Here is a 24,612-nt window from a genome sequence, read left to right as displayed (position 1 = left end):
CTCTTCTCAAAACAGCCGGCCAAGCCAAGGAAAGAAATGAGGGAAATCTCAGCCAAAAGCAAGATAAGAACGTTAGAAAATAGCCGGTCAAACCTGGCTGCTGAGGTGCCACGTCACAATCCGGCCAAGATCTGGCCGGATTCTCCAAAAACATTTCTAGCCAGAAATTTTTTCTTTCTTCGTCCTTCGGGGCTTCACACTACCACCACCTACCACCCCCACACTCACACACCCACCTTCTCCTCCTCCTTCCCCTTTGACCCACTCAATCACTGCCTCCTCCTCTCTTCCACAACTCACTGCCACCACCCCCTTCTTCCTTCTCCTTTTTTTCCTTTCTCTTCTCTTCCTCTCCCCCTCTTTCCCATATCCCATGCCCCTTTCCTCTATCACATCTAGACCAATCTAGATCCAATAGGGGAAAGGGAACAGGGCCATGGGAAAGAGAGAAAGAGGAGGAGAGGAGAAGGGAAAGGATACCAGATTCAACAGGCGAGGGGCACAAGAAAGAGGTGGGAGAAAGGGAGGAGAAGGGAGATGAAATGGAGGAGGGGGAGGAGGAGGAAAATGAGGGGGAAGAGGGCGGTAGGAAGAGAGAGAGGAGAAGGGGAGGAGGGTGGTAGTGGATAAAAGTCTACTTTTTCAAATTTCTTCACACTATGCACATTGGAATAGAAATGGAAGTGTAATATTTCTTGCATTCTTATATTGCATCAAAGCCTTAAGCTTAATTGCACTGAACTTTGGACATTTATAAATTTGAGATCCCTCAATTAGTTTTCTAATAAGACATTAACCTTAAAAGATATGAATATTAGGGTTAATTCCATTTTAGTTCTCCAAGATATTCTAGAATCTCAATTGGTCACTTGATGTGCTGTTAAGTCAAAACTATGTTGCTATATTTGCTCTTCTAAAAAAATTCCAATATTATTATTTCAAATGATAGAATGTACTATTGATATGTTACTTTCAACTAATTGTATTGCATTTTTTGCTATTGAGAAAAAAGGCCACCCCAATAATTTCTATGCATTGAAGCACAAAAATGTAGGGAAAAGCAAACTTTTATCATAAAAAAAACTAAGGCCGAATAGCCTTTGAAGGAATATGATATGGTTTAAGATTTCAAGTTATAAATTCCAAATTATCAAATTAATTAAACCCAATTACCTTGATTTTTCACAAGTATATGGGTCAAACGAGTATAATGATAATTAGCGTCGATCCCACAAGGAATTGGTTAATTATCAAGGTTTTTCTACTAACTTTATAATCTAAACAAATGAAATATTATCAAAGAGCAGCACTAGCAATTAAACAAGCCAAATGGCAAAAATTAAAGAGGTTAATTTAGGTGGTACAACCGTTCATGAATGTTAAAAGTTAAATAGGCAGTTCAACCAGCCACAGAGCTTAAAAATAAATATAACACCGGCCACAAGGTGGTAATCACGTAGGTGGTAAGTCGAAAGAAAAGAAATAAAAGTAGAGAGTTAGATTAGGTTTTCCTTAAGATTAAGATGCTAGGAATTAGAATCCCTTGCTGCTTCAAGACAATGATTAACTTGGCTAATCAGACCTTTAAATTGTGACTTGTTGAAGAAGTAACCACCCTCAATTTCTTAGCTATTGCCTTCGCAAATAAACAAGAATACTCACACCAAACCTTTATCTATTTGCATGATAAATTAGTTTAGCATAAGTTCATGAATCTCAATGAAGTTACAAGTTTGTTCCATCTAAATTCACCTCCTACTAACGTGATGATATAATTTAGAGTTCATATATTTTGAACTACATATGCAAGGCAAATTAATAGCTCAAACACATGCTTTGATGATCTATAGTTGGTGATCAAGCAACTACACATTAGATGCAAATATATGAACCAACAAGTTCACAAAGTGGCCAAAAATCAACTCAAGTAATTACATATTCATGAAACTATAAGTTCATCCCTTCCTTAGTATACAAGAGTTTAGCTGAACATATGATTGAACATAGTAAAATTCATAAATCTCTTAAAATGAAACATAAATTAAACAAGGAATTAAAAGGTAAAAGATGATGAAATCTTATTCAAGTGAATGAAACAAGCTCCTCAAGATTCTCTTTTACAACCTTGATCTTCAAGGTTACCTCAATAAGCTTGTTGTGTTTTTAAGAAAATCTCACCTTTTTGCTCACACAACCTTGTATTCTAACTACTACTACCTAATTCTTCTATTCTTCCTCCCCTTTAATCAGTGAGATACAAGAGGTGTTTATGGATGTTTTGGAAGAGAAAATGGGCTCATAATATGGTCATAAAGTTGCCCTTGAGTTTTCCAACTCAAACTTAGCTAGTTCAAGTTGGATTTTTGCAAAAAAAAAAAATAATTATCCACAAAAGCAATGTGAAATGAGTGCAAATTGCAGAGCAACTTGTAGGAATGTTTTAGAGATCCGTGAGGCAATCAGCGAGGCACAGTTATGCTTCTTCTTGCTTTTCAATGCTGCAACCGCAACTATTAGAGATCCATGAGGTACTTCATGCTATTTCAGCTTGTGTATCTTGGTCTTTTGCACTTGGTTTATGACCTTGCATTCTCTTTTCCTTATAATTGAACCCCTTGTATGTTTTTCTTCGCATTGCCAATGTTATAGTGACTTCAAGTGCAACTGAGTTTAGTCAATTACTTGATTCCTAAAAAAATCATATCATTTGCACATTAGTCCGTCCAAATGCATGTAATTGATATAAAATGAAGCTTATAAAAGTTAATAACTTAAAGAACAAGTTTTATTGTTGAAAACCCTAATTTCTTATCAAAAGTAAACAAATAAACATATTTTAAAATATGAAAAATGAACACTTATCAGAATAAAATGGCCTTGCTTACTTTTTTGTTTCGTAAAGTTACAACCTTTCAAGTTTAGGAAACATGTACTCATTTTAATTAGTTTTCTTGGAGGACCAAAATCGACGTAGCTAGGAAGACCAAATTGAGATTTTGTGCTATTTTAAGAGATGAAATTATGACTTTTTTCTGTTTGAAACACTGAATAAACATTTTGGAGTACTTTGGAGAATCAAACTAAGAATATTTTCAATTTTTAAACACAGCATTGAGATTTTTGAATACTTACGAAGAACAAAATTAAGTGAACCCTATTTTGCGCTAGTAAGAGACCAAATTAAGGCTTTTTTTTAATTTAAAACATGAAATAAACATTGTGGAGTATTTTGGAAGACCAAACTAAGAATCCTTTTCAATTTTAAACACCAGATTTAGATTTTTGAATGTTTACGTAAAACAAAATAAAATTACGCTATATTTTATACCATTCTCGATAAAGACCTTTAAATTGTATAGAAGTTTCTAGGAACCTCAAGTCATTTGTCCTCCACTAGACCCTCATTTAAAAATATGCTAAGTTGGCAATCTCGTTTGTAGAACTAGGCATATGTCATGAGTCGCTGAAGAAAATGAATATGTATGTACTAAAGCGAACCACATCCATTCAAACTCAAGAAGATTTGTGCGATTACCACTTTAATTTCATAGATGGCAGAGTGATATCTAAGAACCGCAGCTCCATCCCATCTGTTAGATATTCAGGTTTTTGTCAATTGGAGTGATAAGAACGCTGGATCACAAAGGATTATCATGTTAAAATTCATTTCCTTTTCTGTTCACAGGCAGCACGTCATAGTCATACTTAGGAAGTTGACTTGCTTTAGCATCTGTAATGTCTTTAATACATTTCTTAGGAATTTGCTAGTATATAAGGAAAGTCAATACCATAGTAAAAGTGTTTCTGAATAATTCAATTACTCAAATAATCATAGATTTATTGGATTCGAAGGGGTTATCCAAAGTTACAGTAATTCAGAACTCTCTAATAAGACAATGTGTCAGATACTTGCCAATCCAGGACTAAATGGCTTCAACTCCCATGCTTTTTTCCTCAACAGGACACTTTGGCTCACACAATCATAGAACTAATGAATTCAAATAGGCTATCCAAGTTACAGTAAGATGATCCACCCTCACTAACAGCTTTTTTTGCCAGATTAGCCATATGTTCTGCCTTTTTCAAGAACTCATCTTTTCTCACTTCCATCAGGTCCCTAACCATAATCTCCACGGTGACTCTATCACAAGTGTCTTTCATATCCAAACCCAGCTTCCAGACCTCATCCACAAACCTGCTATTGATAGTTTGGTCTGCAAAGTAAGGCCAGCAAATCATGGGGATTCCTGCATTTATGCTCTCAAGAGTAGAATTCCACCCACAATGAGTCAAAAATCCACCAGTTGCTGGATGTGCTAGAACCTCTTCTTGGGGCGCCCATCCCACAATGTATCCTCTAGCCTTTGTGCCTTCTTCTATCTCAACTGGAAGATGACTCACCCCATCCTTTCCAATGACAGAGTCAGGCCTCATCACCCACAGAAACATCTGGCCACTGTTCACCAAGCCATACCAAAACTCTAAAAGCTCATCCCTTGTCATTATGGTAACACTGCCAAAGCTCACATAGATCACAGACTTGTCAGGCTGCGAGTTCAGCCATTCGATGCAGCTCCTGTCTTCTTCCCAGAAACTCCCAGAATGGCCCATTGACTTCTCTGTTGTGGACTTGCTTGCTGCTATCCGGACTTTGAGATGGGCATGTAGGGGACCAATTGAAAACAAAATGGGCATGTGTTTCCTTATCTGATCAAGAATTGGCCCTTCTAAGTCTTCAAATGAGTTCAGTATAAGAGCCCTAGCTTTAACACTTCTTCTAGTTTCAGATTTGATGGTCTGCAACCCTGGATTGTTGACATCAGCTACACGAAAGAATGCTGGCAGGTCACGCCTCCTTAGATATCCTTCCATGCCTGCCACACTGGTTACCATTAAATCCATCTCCTTCTTATTTCTATAGCTTACTTTGTCCTCATCTTTTCCTGCAAGTTGTTTGGACAGCTGATTATTTTCCTAAATATATTTGCTTACATCATCATTACAATTTCCAATACACCTTTTTATCTTTCCAATTACCTTTTTATCTCACATACATCACATCACAAAAAGTGCTACAGTAAAAATATTTCAAATAACTTACAATAGTGTTTTCCCAGCACCATTTCATTCACAAGTCCAACTAACTTTATCAGGAACTAATCAGAAATGTTCTACAGTTGTAATTAACTTGAATCCTAGCATTTGGTAAAACTGTAAAGTTCCTGATCCAAAAACAAAAGAAATTATAAAATATAGAAGTTTGTTCATTTCAATTGCAGATCAAAATTCACAAGTTCAATTTGAGTTCTAAACCTAATGTTCACGAAGGAGAAGCTTACAACATCATGCAGATGGAAGAGTAAATTACAACATGCCACCCCCACTCTCTCCTGTTACTGAACACCTCATACACATGAAATCAGTAACCAGTGAACAAATTCGTTCTCACATCGGCTGTCAAACAAATCACCAAAGAAAATCGAATAGCATAAAGAATAATGAAAAGCAAAAGCACTGACAATATGATCATGTTAGATTAGCTTTTTTCAATTTAGACTAGCTATGACAGAAAGACAAAGAAATACACAAGAATGGACACAATTGTTCTAAATAGCAATTTGAGCATAAGAGAACCTGGGTGTCTGGCTTTCAACATTAAGGGTTGAATAAAAAAGAATACGAGATTTACCATTTGGAATGAGTAGAATTAGAATCCTGAACCAATTACTGGATATTGTATTTTTTAATAGAACATCATATAAAAAAATATCTAATAAAGTTTTGCACAAGCATAAGAAATATTACATCTACTTAAATACACCCATTCATCATCTTCTATTTGTGTTTCATAGTTTCATAGCTTCCGCTTCAGTTATATTGCCTCACAACAAAAGAGTAACAATGAGGAAAAGAAAAAAAAAGGCCAAAAATCTTCAAGGCGAAAAGGACTCAGCAGCCCATAAACCATTTCGTCAAAATACGCAAAAGGATTTACAGTGAAGAAAAGTTACCAAAAAAAGGAAAAAATGAAAAACATTACCACCATTAGACATTGATTAGTTGATTTTGAATTTTATTTTAACCCCCACTATTGAATTTTATATCTAAACCCCCAATTGAAAGTTACCAAGGATATCTTTTTATTCTTGTTAGAGTGTTTCATCCAAGACAGAAAAGAAAAGTTGCAAGTTTTGTAGAATCAAAGTGTGAAAGTTGCAGAAGGACATCTTTAATTGCAGAATGAATGTTTTGCCTGTAATGTAGAAAAATTTCTTCAAAAAAGAAAATATGCAAGTGTGCTGCTGGATACATGTTATCTATGAAGTAGATAAAATCCACCTTACATGGAGCTGAAAATTGGGTTTCTCTAACCACCAGGGGCAAGTCAGTTTTGACATCAAATAATACCAGGATAAAAAGACTTGAGCTCTATACAACTTAAATTTGAAGGTTGAGCTCCACTGAATCCTATATCTTTTAGGCTCGAATTTGCCTGAAAGCTCAATTTGTCCTCCTCTAATTTTTAATTTTGAAATTTTATATAATCACATCTTTCAGTTTTTTGGTTTGAACCAGTATATATAATTTAATAACTCATGATTAATCAATCTAAAATGTAACACATTTAGCATAGAAACATATATACAGTAAATATGTGTATACACATACATATGTGTATACATCCATTCTAAACGTAAAGAAAAACATGTTCAACCCCAGGTCACAAGCTTTACAACCCAATATTTACTAACTCGAGCTACATTCATTTACTGAATTGAATCTTAAATGCTGGTACATTTGATATAAGCTTGAATCCATATTGAGACCTCCTGAACTATTTTTAAGTGCTCAATCAGTTTACAGCCATATTTACATAATTATCTATTGGAAGTAAATAGTTTGCAATCACCTTTTCTCCAATCACATAAACACAAAGAAAATCAAATGCAGCATTGAACAGCTAGAAGGAAAATCAGTGACACTGTTACAGTACTTGTTTAATGCAAGTTCAAGGAAGATTAAACAACAATGGATGCAAGTTAGACTACCCACTAAAGCGATGAAAAGGAAAACAAAAGAGCATAAGGCACAACTGATCTAAAGAGATCAGTAAAAACAAAACTAAGGCCAAAACTATTCAAGAATTGATATAATCACAATGAAAACATGATTACTCAATCTCAATTTTATAACCCATGTAGACTATTGTATTCTTACCGTTAATAGAAGGAAAAAAATTAAATAAAACTAAACAAAATTTTTAAAAATTTGCAAATTTGCTGTCTTTGCCTACAATTAATAGGTAAAAAATAACTCATTTTCACAACCCAAAAAAACCAAAACAGAAAATAAACCAATTATAAGGCAAACATAATTTTGAAAACAACAGGCTAAATCCACCTAATTACCCATGGAGTTGGTAATTTAACAATTACTATAGAAGAGTAAAAATACATAGATATTGATGAAATCCAACTTACCTTTGAAAGGAATTTCACCAGCATCAATCACATCTTGGATACAGAAATTAGCCCAGAAAGAGCAAGCCCCAACTGTCCTGAAATAAATAAAAGGGATTCCCATTTCTTCAGCAACAACAGCAGCAAAGCTCAGCACCCCATCCATAATCAGACAAGTCAACGGTCTCCTCTTCACACCACCAATTTTGGTCAGCCGATCGGTTGAAACCATGAGATTTCTGAACTGGGATTCCCCAACAACCTTCAAACTCAACACGATCTCCATCGTCCGTTCCCCAACCCGGGGATGGTCGTCCGGGAGTCCGTCAGAAATAGTGGCGAATTGGAACCCGGGGTACTTAGCAAACCGCCATTCGACATTGGCATGACGGAGGAGACGGTCGTAGTTGAAGTCGGAGAGGAGGACAGTGACGTGCAGGCCTGAAATGCAGCAGAGTTCGGCCAGCTTTAGCATGGAGTTTACATGGCCCTGCATAGGTAATGGAAAAATCAATACATGTGGTGGCAGTGGCGCTTCTTCGGCAGCTGCCGGAGCCGGGTTTTGATGCTGAGACATTTCTTTTTCAAATTTTCTTCAACGGTCTGAGTGAGATTTTGAGTGATGCCAAGTTGAGACATTCAGCCAGGTGCTGAGACAGGAGGCTTTATAATACTATGATGTGGGTTAAGGGCCGGCTAAAATTGTTAAATAAATACAGCCAAAACAACAAACGTAGATACTAACAATAATCTGTCATATAAAATTTCGTCATATTTTGAAATTTGTTATATTTTTTACACTTCCTCCGTCCTAATATCAAGTCAATTTTTTTGAGAATTCAACTTTTTATGAAAATATGATAAATATTATGTCTAGATGAGGTGGAATCAGTAAATTGACAAAATATCCTTTAAATTTAACATATTCTCTTGTATTGAAATTTTAAAAAGTTATTTTTGTAAAAGGTAAAATTGGAAAGTATATGTTAAATTTGAAATGGTAACTCTTATTTTGAAACAATAATAGAACGAAAATATAATAATAACAATAGGACGAAATGAGTGTTTATTAGTGTCTATAATTATTATATTGATATTGTATTATACAAGATAAACTTCACTATCAGAGTAAATGTATAAATTAATATAATAATATATGAGTAAATGTATATATTAACATAATAATATATAATAACAAATTTTTTCATCATTTTAGTATCTATATTTGTTGCGTTAATATGTGAAGGGCGCGGTGCAACTGCAACGGGCAAAGATAGAGGTCCCTAATTCCTGTGTTTGTTTGTGATGTAAGTGGGATCATTGAGAGGCGTGACTGGAGGAAGTTTGAAGATGCCTGGCCCCTTGTATTCGATCTAGGACAATCTTTCTTGGGGACGAGTGGAAGTAGATTGGGCTCCTCGGTCACTGCATAGAATAATGTTGCGGAGTTTATTGTATAGTTTTAGGAATCAGCATGGAGCACGTTATATAATATTTTATGGTATATATGATGAAATTTACTTTCTCCACATGGTGCCAAGCAAAACAACTAAATATTATTTTACATCGAATGAACAATTTAGGATAAATTATTTGTTTGGCCCCTGAACTTTTAGTTTAGATAAAATTAAGCCCTTGAACTATTTGTTGTCAATTTTCGGCCCTTGAATTTGTAAAATGGGGAACTCGTAGTCCTTTTGGCCAGTTTATCCGGTTTTGCCACCTGAAAAGCCAAATCACACGAATTTACAGCATTATCCCAGTACATTTACCCCTATTTGTAGCATCCTAGCAGAGACTCCACCTCTTTTTTTTTTTTTTCTCTATAAGCATCATTATCACAACAACCAACCAACTCACCACAAGTACCCTCACAAGAAACTTATTCAACCATTTCTACCACCGTACATGCTCCACTGTTTCTCTTAATTTTGCCTTCAACTTAGGAGCTTTTGCCTCGGATCTTGATGCTGCAGCTTCAAATTCCTTTTTTGGCTTTTCTGTTGTATCGATCCTCCTTGAAAGGCCCCGTATCAACTCAATAGAATGGCGACACATCTCCTCGTCAATCCAATTCCAATACCTACAACCATCAACTTCTTGTGAGCAAATGGCGTACCTTCTCCCTGGGTTTCTATCAATCCACGAAGTAATCATCTTTGTGACTTTACTGCAGGGACAAATAGGAAGCGGAGAGCTGCAATATTTGCGCATTTTTGCTTATTTCGTGGCACACTTCTCTCCCTTCCTTCTGTAATTCGTTTGTTGAGATCTATTAGTGATTTGGGTTAGGGAAAGAGAAGAAGATGGAGTTGTTTTTTTTTTCTTTTTTTTTTCAACAAACGTTAGATGTCATTTTATAGATTAGCTTGATACTACAAGGGCTTCATTACAAAAGGTGGCCTCAGCCCTCCAATCTTTGTTGGCTGCTTCTATTAGCCAAGTTGGGAAATTGTTTTCCCAGTCAATGTCATTAACTAGCTTTGTTACAAATTGTGCTAGCCTATGACTTCCTACATTAGCTGATCTAGGTACAAAAGAGACTGTGCAAAAATCAAACCCTTTAATTAGGTCCTCAATGTCTTCCAGGATGGTTGCTATATGACCCTCCTACACATTGTTGTTTGCGATCATGTCGACTGCTGTTTTACAATTTGACATCACTTCTTTCTTTCCCCAGCCTGCTTGTCTTGCCATTTGGAGTGCCATTCTAATGGTTAAGGATTCTTCCATTAGTGCCTATCCCATTTTCATCTCCATTACACCTCTTGCTCTCATAATATCTCCTGTCTAGTGTCTTGCTATTATCCCCTTTCCAGTTCTGATCAGCTTTGCACTTACAGCCGCATCCGTGTGAATTCTGATGATACCTTCTTTTGGAGGTTCACTACCCTTTCTATGCTGATCAGACCCTACTTCACCCTCCATTTCCTTCCTTGCTCTTCCTGTCACCTCCTCATATTCAATCAACTCCTATTGTGCCTTCCCAATTATATTCCTTGCTTCTCCTTTCTCATTTTCAAATTGGGCCTTGTTCCGTGATTTCCATATCTGTCACAGTATGTTTGCTGTTAGACTGATTCTTTCCTTTCCTTTTTTCCATTTTCTCAGTTTGTGAAACTGCTGCCCACCATCTCCACAGATTATTTTGAAGATCATTTAGTCCTTCCCATCTCACTGGTGCTACTTTCCAAACTGTTTGAGCTATCGGATATTGAAAAAACATGTGCTCCATAGTTTCTACTTCCTCCTCGCACCCATTACATATCCTGTCACCTTTACCTGTTCTGCTGTAGATTGTCTCCTTGGTAGCTAAGCTGTTTTGCAAACTCCTCCAGATGAAGAGTTTCAGCTTGTGTTTCAAGTTCAGTTTCCAGAGACGTTTCCAAATGCTATGCTTTCTGATTTCCCAGCTTGTTTTCTCTCCTATCCTTTCTCTTCTCGTTCCATTGCTCTTTTCCTGCATAACATTTGCGTATCCTGTCTTCACTGTGTACTGCCCCGATTTGGAGAAGTTCCATAAAAAAATCTGTCTTTTCTTCTGAAGCAACTGAGTGGCATACTGATTATCTTCACACTATCCTCTGAATTGAGGATTTGATTTATAATTTCTGCATTCCATCTTCCATCTTTTATTAACTGGTTCACGGTCTGAATCTGACAGTTTGGAGAGCGGCTTGTTGTTACTGTACTTGTTCTTAATCCCATTATCCACCTATCCTTCCATATGTTCACCTGGCTTCCATCTCCTATCCTTTTCCACATACCTCTCTGGATCAGTCTCCCTACACTGTGAATGCTTTTCCATGACCATGATGCTGATTGGGGGGGGTTGTTTTCCAGAGCATTTGGATCTTTTAAGTATTTTGCTCTGATCACCTTACTCATTAGCAGATTTGGGGAAGTTAAAATTCTCGAAAGCTGCTTAGCAAGTAAGGCTTCATTGAAAGCTTCCAGATCTCTGAAACCCAATCCCCCCTTTCCTTTTACTTCTGATAATCTTTTCCAACTTAACCAATGCACTTTCCTGTCTTGCTCCCCTCTGCCCCACCAGAAATTCACTATGCACTTGCATATTTCCTTGCACAGTCCTTTTGGCAGCTTAAAGCATGCCATGGCGTAATTTGGCATAGCTTGTATCACTGACTTAATCAGAACTTCTTTCCCAGCTGAACTCAACATTTTGTTTTTCCAACCTTTCAATTTGTTTATAATTGAGCTCTTGATATACCCAAAAACTTGGTTTTTTGATCTTCCTATCGCCATAGGCAGACCCAAGTATCTACCACTGCTTGCTTCCCTCATATTCCCTAACTCTTGACATACATCCCCTCTGACCTGTCTAGTAGTATTCCTGCTGAAGTACACAGCTGATTTGTCAAAATTGATCACTTGCCCCGACTCCTTTGAGTAAGCCTGTAAGATATCCTTTAATTGCTTTGCCTCTTGGACTGTTGCTTTGCAGCAGATTACTGAATCATCAGTAAAAAATAAATGCGATATTTTGGGGCTGTTTTTGCATACTTTGATTCCTGTATTTTTCCTTGGTTCATCTCCCAGTTGATCATGTAAGAGAGTCCCTCTGTACAAATCAGAAAAAGATACGGAGAAAGGGGGTCCCCTTGTCTCAGCGCCCTACTGGCTGTGATGAAACCCACCCTTTCTCCATTCAGGTTAAAAGAATAGGACACAGAGGAAACACAAGCCATAATCCATCGAACAAAAATAGGACAGAAACCCGTGCGCATCATCATTCTCCCTACAAATTTCCATTCCACCCTATCGTAAGCCTTAGACATATCTAGCTTTAAAGCCATATACCCTACTCTCCCTTTTCTTTTGTTTTTGAGAAAATGCATGACTTCTTGTGCAATAAGAACATTATCCATAATCTGCCGACCAGGAACAAAAACGGATTAAGACTCACTGATACACTTGTTTAGCACAATTTTAAGCCTATTAGCCGGCACTTTGGATATGATTTTATACATGGTATTACACAAACTGATAGGCCTATACTGAGTCAAATTTAAAGGGTTATCAACCTTAAGGATCAGAGTGATAAGAGTTTCATTAGCAGCCTTCAACATATTACCCGAATGGAAAACACTGGTTACTGCATTTACCACATCTAAGCAGATAGTATCCCAATACTTTTGAAAAAATAGTGGAGACATACCATCAGTGCCCAGAGATTTATTTGGATGCATAGAAAAAAGAACTTTTTTGATTTCTGCTTCCTTCACTGGTTGTATTAGTTGCTCATTCATCTGTCTAGAGATAGTATTGGGAACACCTTGAGTTACATCTTGCTCCTGATCAGAATTTTCTGTTGTAAGCAACTGTTGGTAATAGCTGCAAATTTCCTTCGTCACTTCTTGTTCAGTTTCGCACCATTCCCCATTACTCCTCTGTAAAGCTGTGATTTTGTTTCTTTTCCTTGTTGTCATCACACTTGCATGGAAATAAGCAGTGTTCTTATCCCCTTCCTGCAACCACCTACATCTTGCTTTCTGACTCTAGTAAAGTTCCTTCTCTTTGTAAGCTTTGCTGAGTTGAAGTTTCATATCCACTAGCTGCCCTCGTATCCTATCTCCATTTGACTCTTTTAATTCCTGCATTTTCTCATTAATTTGTTCTATTTTCTTCCCAGAGTTCATCCTCAACTTTCTATTCCATAACAACAGAGCCATTCGACATTCTTTGATTTTCCTCATCACTTTGAACATTCTTGATCCCTTCTGTTCCCTACCCCATGCTGCCTCTATGATACCTTTGCTTTCCTCATTTCTAGCCCACCTTTGATCAAAATAAAATCTTCTTTTCTTTTTTCTCTGATTGGGGATAGTGTCCAGGATAATAAAGCTATGATCTGAGGCCTCATTTTCTTGGTGAATACAGCTTGCCTTTTCAAAAAGTTGGTACCAGTCCACTGATCCTAAACATCTGTCTAATCTCTCTCTCACCTCTCCCTCCCCTTCCCATTGGTTATACCATGTCCATGGTTTTCCTTCAAAAGCTATTTCCACCAATTCATTTTCCTTGATAAACCTGTTAAACTCTCTAAAGCTACCCTCAGCTCTCACTCTCCCCCCCTCCCAATTTTTCTTTCCCTGATCTTATATCATTGAAGTCTCCCACTAAGATCCAGTGATCCCCCCAATCTTTCTTTTTTTGCTCTATCATTTTCCATTGCTCTTTCCTAATGTTTTCCTCAGTACTAGCATACACTCCCACTAACCACCATTCACTCTTTGCCTCCAGATCCTTTATTTTTACCTCTATAAAGAAATTACCATCATTGATACTCTCCACCTGCACCTCCTCCTTCCAAAACATAGTTAGACCTCCTGCCTTGCCAACTGGATCTACCACATAACATTGATCGAAATTCAGTTGCCTTTTAACTTTTTCCATCACTATTTTTTTGTTTTTTGTCTCACTCAGGAACACAATACTTGGAAAGTGGAGATTTATCATCTCCTTCAATTGGGGAATTGTCAAGAGTCCTCCCACACCTCGACAATTCCACACCAGTACCTTCATTTGCACAGTGGAGGCATTCCAGGGATAGCCTCCAATTCCCCTTGCTCTTTGAGCTTTTGAACCTCCATCTTGAGTAATTTTTGTAATGGTTCCTCCCAGTCATCCTCCTCCATTGGTTCCCCCTCCTCTTTTGCTCCACTCTTCTTCCTTTTTCCTCCTTTTGCCACAACCTGGATGTTTGTCTTTATTTCTCTTAGTGGTAATCTTTTTGATCTGTGGAATCCTTTTTGTTGTTTTCTTTTTTCTTCCATTCCTTGACTAGTCATCAATACCACCTTTCTATGGTTTCCCTCTTCCATGCTCTCATTTGTATTGTCCATTTGAGCTGATGACAAGGAGTTTCCTGTGCCCTCCTCCTGCTCCAGCCCATCCATATCCATTTTGTTCTCCATCAAGCTAGATTTATTCTCCTCCTCCATTTTCTTATTTCGTAGCTCATTCACACCTTCCTGTTGTTGACTCTCTTTTTGCCCCACCTTCATTTTCCCCCCTCCCCTTCCCCTCTGTCGTTTCTTTTCACTATCACCTCCCCTTTGTCCCTCTCATTTCCTATCTTTTCCTCCCCCTTCTGTTATTCCTTTCCTTTCAGTTTGCTTCCCTGTATCCAGGCCTTCCATTGTCCTATATGATTCAACTCTTCCCTCCCCTTGTCCTGTGGTATGGATTTTTACCACCATTTCCTTCCCAGTACCTTCCCTAATTGGAGAAAACATAATGTTTCCTGCTCTCATCCACGGTCCAAACTGAGCCTCTCTATGCGTCTGATTCAAATTCATTTCCAGTTTACACACCTTATCTCCATGACCTATTATCCCACATTTATAGCAGAAATCTGGGCATCTTTCATACTTGAATTCTACCCAGACTACTTCCCCATTAAGCTTTACTGTAGTGCCTCTAATAAGAGGTTGTAATAGGTCAATCTCTGCCAATATCTTCATGTGCTTCCCCTCTTTCCCCCCTCCTGGAGGCAGAATGACATCCTTTACATTTCGAAATACCCTTCCAATCTTTACTCCCGCTGCACTGCTCATCCAGTGGGTTGGCAAGTTCCAGATCTGAATCCATAGTGGTGAGAATCTGAAGCACTCAATTTTCTTTTCAAAGCCAGCACTCCATTCTCTGATCACTAACACTTGATTGTCCATAATCCATGGTCCTCCTCTTAGCACTCTTTCCCTTTCAACCTCCTTCTCAAACTGAAACTGAAAAACATTGGGTCCTATTTCCGTCACTCTTAAGTTTCTGGGATACCCCCAGACATGATTAGTGAAATTTTTTACTCCTGTGAAATTAGCAATCTTGTCACCCATTATTCTCCCCACTAGACTTCCCCTGCAGTCCTGCACACTTAGTTCCACATCCTCATCATCTAGATCTATTCCTTCCACCTCTTTTTCTGATAGATCAAACCTTTTCAGTGCACTAACAAGAACTTCCTCCATCTTCTTTTGGAATACTCACAATGTTCCCAGAACTATCCCTCGATGCTAAGAGCTCTTGCTCCACCAGTTAAAGAAGCAGATGCCACCTTAAGACACAACCAAAAGGAAGATATATATATATATATTTTTTAAAGAACTAGTAACAGCCAAAATCAACAAACAAAGAGGAAGAGAGAAGAAAACTAGCTAAAACCAAAATAAAGCAGAAAAAAATAAAACCCCCTTTCCCCTCTACGCAGAGTGAGGAATTGCAAGTTCTGAACTATGTGCGCATGGGCTCTGCCTCCCGCTCATGGTCCTGTACTTGTGTTTCCCGCTGCAAAAAGGAAAAAACTGGTCTTGGTAGATTTGAGTAACACAATCTGTGAAAGTTTTTGGTATTGGAAAAAACGGGACTTTGTTCACTTGGTACTGGAGATGTTAGGAACTATCTTTCAAAGATCTTTGCTCGATCAATCTCACTTTCTGAAATTTTGGAGGTTGTGTTTTGGGATTCGAAACTTTGAGTTTAATTATTGGGCGGGAGTTTTCAGTTTCACTCTCCTACAACGAGGGGAGGAGCTCTCATTTCTAGAGAGAGAGGCTCTCACCATTGGAGAGAAGAAACCTTAGATGGAGTTGTTCACTTTTTGTTTATTTCTATGCGGATAAAAAGGCTCTTCTTTAAAGCATACTGCCATTCATGTGACTTGGCTTTTTGGTTGCAAAACCGCATAAACTGGCCAAAAGAGTCACGGGTTCCCAATTTTACAAGTTCGAGGGCTAAAAGTTGACTACAAATAGTTAGAGGACTTAATTTTACCTAAACTAAAAGTTCAAGGGCCAAATAGATCATTTTCCCAACAATTTATATTTAGTCTGAAGTCGTAGCATGTACAATCATTAGTGAGTTGGCTCGATAAAAATTAGATTCAAACTCGATCAACATTGAGAGTCGAATTTGTGTTGATTTAGTTGAGCCTATCGAATTTAGCCAATACTTGAGTGTTGGTTGGTCATGTCAACTTGAAATTATATTTTTTTATATTTTTATTATTAGTTATAAAATTACATATATGTCTCTAATATTTTTATTATCTATTAGAGTCAAATGTCTATTTTATTTATTTCAAAAAATATAAAATTTATTTTTTGTTTTTATTTTAGCTTGATTGAATATGAATTAAAGTTGAAAAAATAGGCATGAACTCAAGCTTGACTAGTCTTGAATTGGAGCTTGAGATCTAATTTGAGTTCGAACTTACTAAAATTGACTTGAACTTAACTCAATTATGTTAAAATTCAATTCTACTTGACTCTTCTACAACTCTATGTACAACCCAATAAACAACTCAAATTTTGTGAGTAAGAAATGGCAAGTTATACAATCAAATGAAACATACAAACATAGAAAAGATGTATTAACTAATGAATATAGCATCAATAATAAACCACATGATGTACAATAAAACGAACAAAGTGTAATGATCAATGAAAAAATTACAAAATATATGAATATATGAACAAATTGTGAATACCAAATCACAAGATGTAATATTAACAAAGTTTAGTGATATAATACGTAAAGGTTATAACTTGGACGCAGCACATAGTTTGGCATCCTTGTGATCTACTCCAAGTCGCAAAATTTCTATCATGGAAAGCCCTTAAAGAGGGATATCTTTGGAGTTTTGAATAAATATTGATTTGTTTGTGTAAAATATCTCTTATTCCTAACCCAACAAATTATACCGCTTTGATACCGTACCTAATTACTGATATTTAGTGGCTTAATAAACTAACTACTTTTAGAATAGTTGGCCACCAACAGAATTTTAAATCTCTACTTAGGTACAGGTTAAGGGATTCTCAACTTTTTTTTTTTTAAGGGATTCTCAACCTATAATTTAATATCCTGACTTTCCTGAAAATTTTACCAATGGGTGCGAAGGCACCAGTCTGGACCGGTGGTGATTCACCGGATTTTCCTTGACCTTTAGATATTCCCTTCCCCTAATATAGAGTAAAAGTATGGCCTTTAGGCCCCTCTCCCCCTAATATAGAGCATGAGTAGATATAGAATAGAATTTATTGTCGCAGAAAAAAAAGTGGCTTAATAGAGTCTTACCATTGAAAACAATTAATTATTGTTAGATTTTCTTTTTTACAAGTTTCTATTGACGCGTTAATGCACCTAATTTTTTTTACCAAAATTACCAAGTGAATGTGCACACACATTTAATCACCATTGTAATTAAATATTTTCTTATTTAACTTCACTTACCAATACCCTAACAGCCAAATCCTCTTGTAACGAGTCCTTATAGATAAACCCATTATTATTTGGACATTCAGATTAATTATGTGCCAGATAAACCCACTTTTTTCATAATAATAATTCTATTATTTTTTATCATATTATCTCACTATTAAAAAATAGAAGAAAAAGTGTCATTATGAAAAAGTAATTTCATAATATATCAGTTATAGTTATATTGTCAGTAATTTCTCGAAAAGTATGGACTATTATTCTTGCTATATAAAAACTTGTAACTATTTATGTAGTATACCTAACAAACAAAATTTATTTATTTATTTATTTTTTGCTTTACAAGTGGAATCTCAATTGCGCCAACCAATTCAACTCTCGCTTTAAAAGAAAGCTGCATTCTCTTCAAGTCAAGTCAGCACTTTGGTCATCAAGACCCTTTAGTGGAACTTTCTGAAACACGTCATCGATAGTAAGCAACTAACCAGAAAATTAATAAGAAATAACCTCGAGGAAAGGCAAAGTGATTGAGACAGACCAAAAAAAAGGCTGAATTATATGGTCTTTGTTTGGACGATTTTTTTGTCAATTACGAACGATATAATAAAAAGTTCAGCCATATATGAGGGTGTGTGGTTCTGTTCATCTGTTTATTATTGATTAATTTTAAATATTTGCGGTCCTCATTGTAGTATTTGGATCTTAGGAATTATTCTTTAGGTCCGTTTGAGGGTGCGATAGTTTATTAAAAAGTATTCCACTTAATAGGGCTTATAATAAAAGTACTTACAATGTTCAAGAACTTTTAAGTACATTATTTGGTTACATAATTCAATAAACACTTATTGTATTGGATAATATGTAATTTTAAATTTTTAAATATATTTGTATCTTTATTTAGTTCATAATCTAAGATAAAAGGATTAAATTAAATTTTTTTAAAGCTATTTTAAAAGTATCAAATTTTAACTTTTGCTAAAAGCGCTTTTAACACCAAATGTTCAACTCCTAATTTTATGAGATGAAGTTCTCCAAATACTTCAAAAGTACTTTTTAGCAACCAAAGGTACTTTTTTTTTTTTTTTTACCAAAAACACTATAGCCCCAAATGGGGCCTAATCCTAAATACAGCTAAGAAACTTTTGTATTTCACTTTTAAGTCAAGAAACTATCAACGCAAAATATCAAGCTAATTGTTAATTAAAGTCTGGTTAGGGAAAGGTGTTTAAGAGTCTGTTTTCACTGTTAGATTCAGGGTTTGAATTTTGTGCCTGACAGTTGAAGGAGAAGAAGGGTGAGAGGGTAAAAAAAAAAGTGAGATTATTGATTTTTTGGATATTGTTAAGCTACGTCTAATTTATTGGGTAAGATCTATCAAGAAAATAGAACAAGGGAGGAAAATTAATTATATTGAAGGAGAAGAATGAGAATATCCTCATATTAAATATGTATATGAAACTAATGAAGAAAATCTTGCAGGAATAATAATTTTCTTGGTAGAAAGTGTACGAGACATGGAAAATCTCTGTTCAATATTGAACCACTTCTCGATTTGTGCATGTCATCCTTGCGTGCAGGCCATGCTAATATGTATCGTTCAATATTACTTAAAAGAAAAATCTCTGTTCAATATTAAAATTCATGTTCAAAAACAAAGTTTGGTAGATTTAGCTCAAGATGCTAAAAAACTTTTAAAAACTATAGTTAACAAAGACCAATCTTACTCTAAGGCTATAATTGAAGGAAATAATAATTAGAAGAGATTCCAAAATTATTTAAGGCGACTAGAAGAGGTTATGATGAAGTTTTGACCATATACCATCAAGAAGATAAAGGGGTAAAAAAATTTCCAAGCATATAGATAAACGTAACATTAGAGATCTGGGTATAAAGAAGAGAATAGAAATAATAAACGTAACAAGTATTTAAATCATAATATAAGCACTTTATGAACAAGATGAAACTGTGTTCCAAACATATAAAAATGTTGTATTGTAAATATGGATGACTCTAATGATGAAAATTCTCATTCAAATATAGAATTCTGCGTAAAAGCTTCGTGGGTACAGATTCAAAATTTGAAACTAACAAAAATGTTTTGGATGAACAAAAAGTAAAAGAAGTGGAAGTCTCTGCCTCTACATCTAATCCAAAACCCTAATATAAAGTAATATCGCGTTAATGAAGTTTACTTGGATTTGAAAAATGCTTACTTTAAAGAATGTAATAGGGTAATAGATGTTGGACACAATCTTTGTCCATAATTATAGCTAATTATAAAAATGATTGGTGAATAGAAAGTTCATAGGCTATATAACCGAAACATCATAAGAAGATTTTTTTTTTAAACTGGTTGAAATTTTGGGAAGAAAGCAAAGAAGGCCAATATAAAAAGGCTGAAAGTCTTGGTAAAAATAATGAATTAGAAACTAGAACTGCTACTCAATTACGAGAAGCCTTTGGAGTTGCTATTCTTACTAAAGAACATTATAAGCAAATAAAATTAGTATTAAACAAATACAAATTATGTGATATCAATAATACAGTGATTTTATTAAATTCTATCAAAAACATTTCTGGCACTTAAAGTTACAAAATATGGCTTATTGGATAGAGCAACCATTAAGTTCCCAATTTGTGAAAGACAATATTCAAATAATCTAAAAAGAACAGTAATAGAGAATGTAGGTTCGAGGACAGGTTTTAGGTATAGAATAATCGATGAATAATGTTTGGCAAGAAAAGCACATAAAAATGTCAAGAACCAATTTTCAAAATTAAGTTGTGACAAAGTTCTTAATGAATCATAAAAAATAGGATGTGATTCATGAAACACCTACAAAAAGAAAAACAAAATGCATTTCAGGTTTAGAAAATGAAAGAAGAAAAACAATTTCATGCTAGAAAAGGTATATGAAGGAGGAAAAGGAAATTCTATGGGAACAACTTGAGAGAAATTGAGTTCTTATTTTTGCAATAAAAAGAATCATAACGTCTTATAACATGTGAATGTCCTCTAAAAATTCTAGGATTATAAAATTGTTTGAAGAATAATAATTAGAAATATGCCTTTGAGAAGAAATAGAAATATATGATGATATTGTCTATTGATGATTTCCATCCAAATTTCATATTAATCTAAAGCATAAGGAGGTTCATTAGATATTTTTGAGCGATAGGGATCTCATGACTTTCATGAAGACTATAGAGGAGCTTTTAGTCTTTCAACCCTAGTTATTTTTTCTCTGTAGTGCAGTCAAAAGAGAATGACAATAATGAAATTTTGTTATTCAAGAATGCAAAATGGCTTCTCAAATGCTCTAATTTTCATTTTTACAGAATAATTTGTACACAGAAAATTCCTAGTACTAAATGATATGATAGTAATAAAACAATAAAAGCAATTAAATAGCCAAAACGAGAAAGAAACTACTTTTTGTTCAACTAAATAATTTTCTTGATTAATGATAGTAAAATTTTGTAATTTCACAATGCAAAGCTGTTTCTTGAGAGTACATCTATATTCATGAAATAAAAATGGTCAACATGTAGTAATTTTTATTTCGCATGCCATTGATTTATGAAAATGCTTTCAATAAAGAAAAGATACAAACTTTATGCCTGTAAATAATTACAATCTAAATTAAGAAAAAAATTTAGTCATCGGGGAGGATTTGATTTAGTGGTTAAGGCCGAGGTCCCAACACTTAGAGGTTCATGGATATCAAATCCAATAAAACGAAAATTCGTACTCCAAAAATATATAGTTTTGAGTGCAACGATGAGTATCGCCATATCCACAGGAGTTGGAAGATTTATTTCTTTGTAAAAAATAATAAATAAATTTAAAGGGAGAGGCTTTTACAAAAGCTTAAACTAAAATAATTCAATGAATAGAATAGCAAGGCAAAATTTAATTACACTAAGTCTAATAAAGACAACTGCTAGACAAAGGAATAATCTCAACTTTGGGTCATTTTAATTGATCATCAATGCAAGAATAAAAATCACCTACTCATGAATAATATAGCTATGGTTGTCAACAAGTTTTGAAAAATTTTATTTTTTTAAAATTTGATTTTTGGTAAACATTTAACAAATTTCTTTTTCAAATTTCATTTAGCAAATCTATGTTAAAATTACAAAGTCTCATATGCCACAACCAAGCATCATTATTTGAAACTTTGAGACCTTTGATTTTGGAATTCTCAATTTTTTTAAGATAAACTACATAATATTAATATTGGGGCTAAAGCAGTCAGGTCATCTCGGGGGCTTCAATAATGAAGCAGTCTCATATGCTTCAGCCCCCGTGTGGTTGACCCCGAGATGATCCGTATGATAGGAAACACTATCCAAGCTATCCGACAACCCCCCCGAACCAAGCCAATTGTCGAACCAAAAATTAGAACTCCCAGATCAAACGATTCAACTGATATGCTTCTCCGCAATATTCCGCACCTTCACCATCCTTCTCCACACCTCTGAGCCCTTATCACCAAAGACTAGATTCGGGTGCACCTCCCGACAAAACTTAGCTTGTATGAATCCCGCCCACAAGGATGTATTAGCGCGAAAATTCCACCACAACTTGATTGAGAAAGCTTTATAGACATCCTCCAATTGGCGCAAGGCAACCCCCCCTTCTTCACGCGACACACACAAATCCTTCCACCGAAGCCAATGGTGCTTGGGACCCCCCTCTATAACTCCCCAAAGAAAATTGGAAAACATGCCCTCCAACACCTGAAAAATAGACTTGGGAGGCGATGCCGCCATCAAAAGATAAGTGGGCATAGATGTGAGGACATGTTTTAGCAACACTATCTTCCCTCCCTGCGATAGTATCCTATTCTGCCAGGACTGAATCCGAAGTAGGATTGCTTGACACAATCCTCCAAAGTAGTCTTTCTTCCGACGCCTGCAATAAAGGGGGAACCCAAGATATTTAATCGGAAAAGGCTTATATGTAAAACCAGTGAGCCTCTGGATTGTCAATTTCATAGAGGGATGTACCTTTGGGTGCACCAAGAAGCAACTTTTCCCCGTATTGATCCTTTGCCCCGAAGATACCTCATAGGATGTCAAAACCTGCTTCACTAGCCGTAAGGATCTCGCCGTCGCACTGGAGAAAACAAGTACATCATCTGCGTACCCCAAATGAGTCACTAGGGGACAACCCCTTGGAACGTCAAACCCCTGAAACCCTCGACAGTAGGGCAAATTATTAAGCGACCGCGACAACACCTCGGCCCCAATAATGAACAAGGCAGGGGAGAGCGGATCCCCTTGACGAAGCCCCCGAGATGACCTGACTGCTTCAGCCCCAATACATGCATCCTTCAAGTTGAGTTGATCTTGGTAAAAATGAAGGGTGGTTGGGGGTTGTTTGTATCCCTAGGACCAACTGTCATCTTTTACTCAAAAGTCACATTTTTATTCTTTTGTACTAGTACCTAACCTGGAAAGGCATACGACTTGTAGTTGAGCCTCATTTATGCATTCCATTTATTGGGTTTGTGGATGTGCGAACTATAATTGTTCTATCTTGGCTTGATAGCATCATAGTACGGGGGTACGCCAACAACGGTTCAGGTGATCGAGGGGCTGAGGATCGCGTGCAAGCTCCAAGCGGATCCATTACTAGGGCTCGCGCAAAAAGACTTCGTGAGCAACTCAATGTACTTGTTCAGGCCATACACAAGTCCTTTGAGGGATTCATACACCCTAGTGAAGGTGATCGAGGGCCAGTATTGAGCATTGAAGCTATACACGAATTTTAGGGTTTTACCAAACCCTAGTTTCCATTTTAGTAATTCGTTTATTTCCTCAATAGTTTGATTAGCTTGAATAATTGGCTAAAGTGCATGTTGCACATAGAATCGCCAAGGGTAAGATTACTATTTTGTTCATCATTATTTGTTAGGATGGGCTGCCTAGGAAGGAAAGACCGCATGAGGCCCTAACCGTCGAGGGTTGAGCCCATAGCTTCCGTTTCCGTTTCCGTCACGTATTAGGGCCCATATCAGCCGTATCTTTTCCTTACTAGATTAGGGTTTTACTTGTAATCTATATAAGGCACCACATTATGTCATTAAATGGAGACACTTTTATCATAAAAACCTAGTGTGAGAATTTTCTCCATAGCTTTCGAGCAACCCTTGAACAACTTAGAGTTTTACTCTAGTGTTCTTGTTTGGCTTATCAATTCAAGAACCACACTTGAATTGTGGCGCCTTCTACACTTGCCTGAGGTTCGCTAATTCGTTTGATTACGGGTTGAGATAAAATCAACAAGTTCGTAGTCACGGGGATTAGAGGGGTCGTAGGGTTTCCGCTGCTACCGTTTCTTGCGTTCGAAGTCAAATCCAACAAGTGATCTTGGGTCGCGAATCTTCTCACCAACGTGATTCGTATCAGTTGGCATCAGAGCTAGCTTGTTGGTAACACCGTTTTATCCCTCTTGTCGTGCCTTCAATTCGTATGTGTGCCTTGTCTTGTTTCTTATTCGGTTAGCCCAGCCAAAAAAAGAAAAAAAAAAAAACAAGACAATACCCGCTGGTGTTCTTAGAGTCGCGTCCTTATTGGTGTTTCTATTGAAGCTTGGTCAATCTGTCCGTGTCTTGTTATTGCCAAATTTCTATTGAGTCATGTGTGTTCAAAATCTGCTCGTGTATTGCTGTATTGTTTCCACCGCTGGGGTTCAGCAGGTTAAAGAGTCAGTCGGTGCTGAATTGTCGTGTTTCCAAGTCGCACAAAAAATTGAGTCGATAGGAAATTCTGTCTTGCCGCACTATCACTGATATATCTGTCCAAGTTGTCGCCTCATTGCTTGTGCATGATAATTGTTCTGCAATTTGATATCTTCTTGTTCTCGAGATTACGTCCAACCTGAGTTAAAAAAAAAAACACA

At 36.3% G+C, this 24,612-nt stretch overlaps 2 protein-coding genes across 2 annotated transcripts; both read right to left on the bottom strand.

Moving 5' to 3' along the window:
* Positions 1-3,790: 3,790 nt before the first annotated feature.
* LOC113751936 (7-deoxyloganetic acid glucosyltransferase-like) lies at positions 3,791-8,102 on the bottom strand. Its single transcript, XM_027296080.1, has 2 exons — positions 7,482-8,102; positions 3,791-4,943 (listed from the first exon to the last, which is right to left on the bottom strand). Exons 1-2 carry the CDS (start codon positions 8,035-8,037, stop codon positions 3,973-3,975), a joined length of 1,527 nt encoding a protein of 508 aa, XP_027151881.1. The 5' UTR covers positions 8,038-8,102; the 3' UTR covers positions 3,791-3,972.
* Positions 8,103-14,548: 6,446 nt separating this feature from the next.
* On the bottom strand, positions 14,549-15,451 carry LOC113752002. The gene has a single exon (XM_027296147.1). It carries the CDS (start codon positions 15,449-15,451, stop codon positions 14,549-14,551), a length of 903 nt encoding a protein of 300 aa, XP_027151948.1.
* Between the last annotated feature and the right edge of the window lie 9,161 nt (positions 15,452-24,612).

This window comes from Coffea eugenioides, chromosome 11 (genome assembly GCF_003713205.1).
Source record: "Coffea eugenioides isolate CCC68of chromosome 11, Ceug_1.0, whole genome shotgun sequence".
Lineage (NCBI taxonomy): Eukaryota > Viridiplantae > Streptophyta > Magnoliopsida > Gentianales > Rubiaceae > Coffea > Coffea eugenioides.
This window is presented reverse-complemented; position numbering and strand designations above follow the sequence as displayed.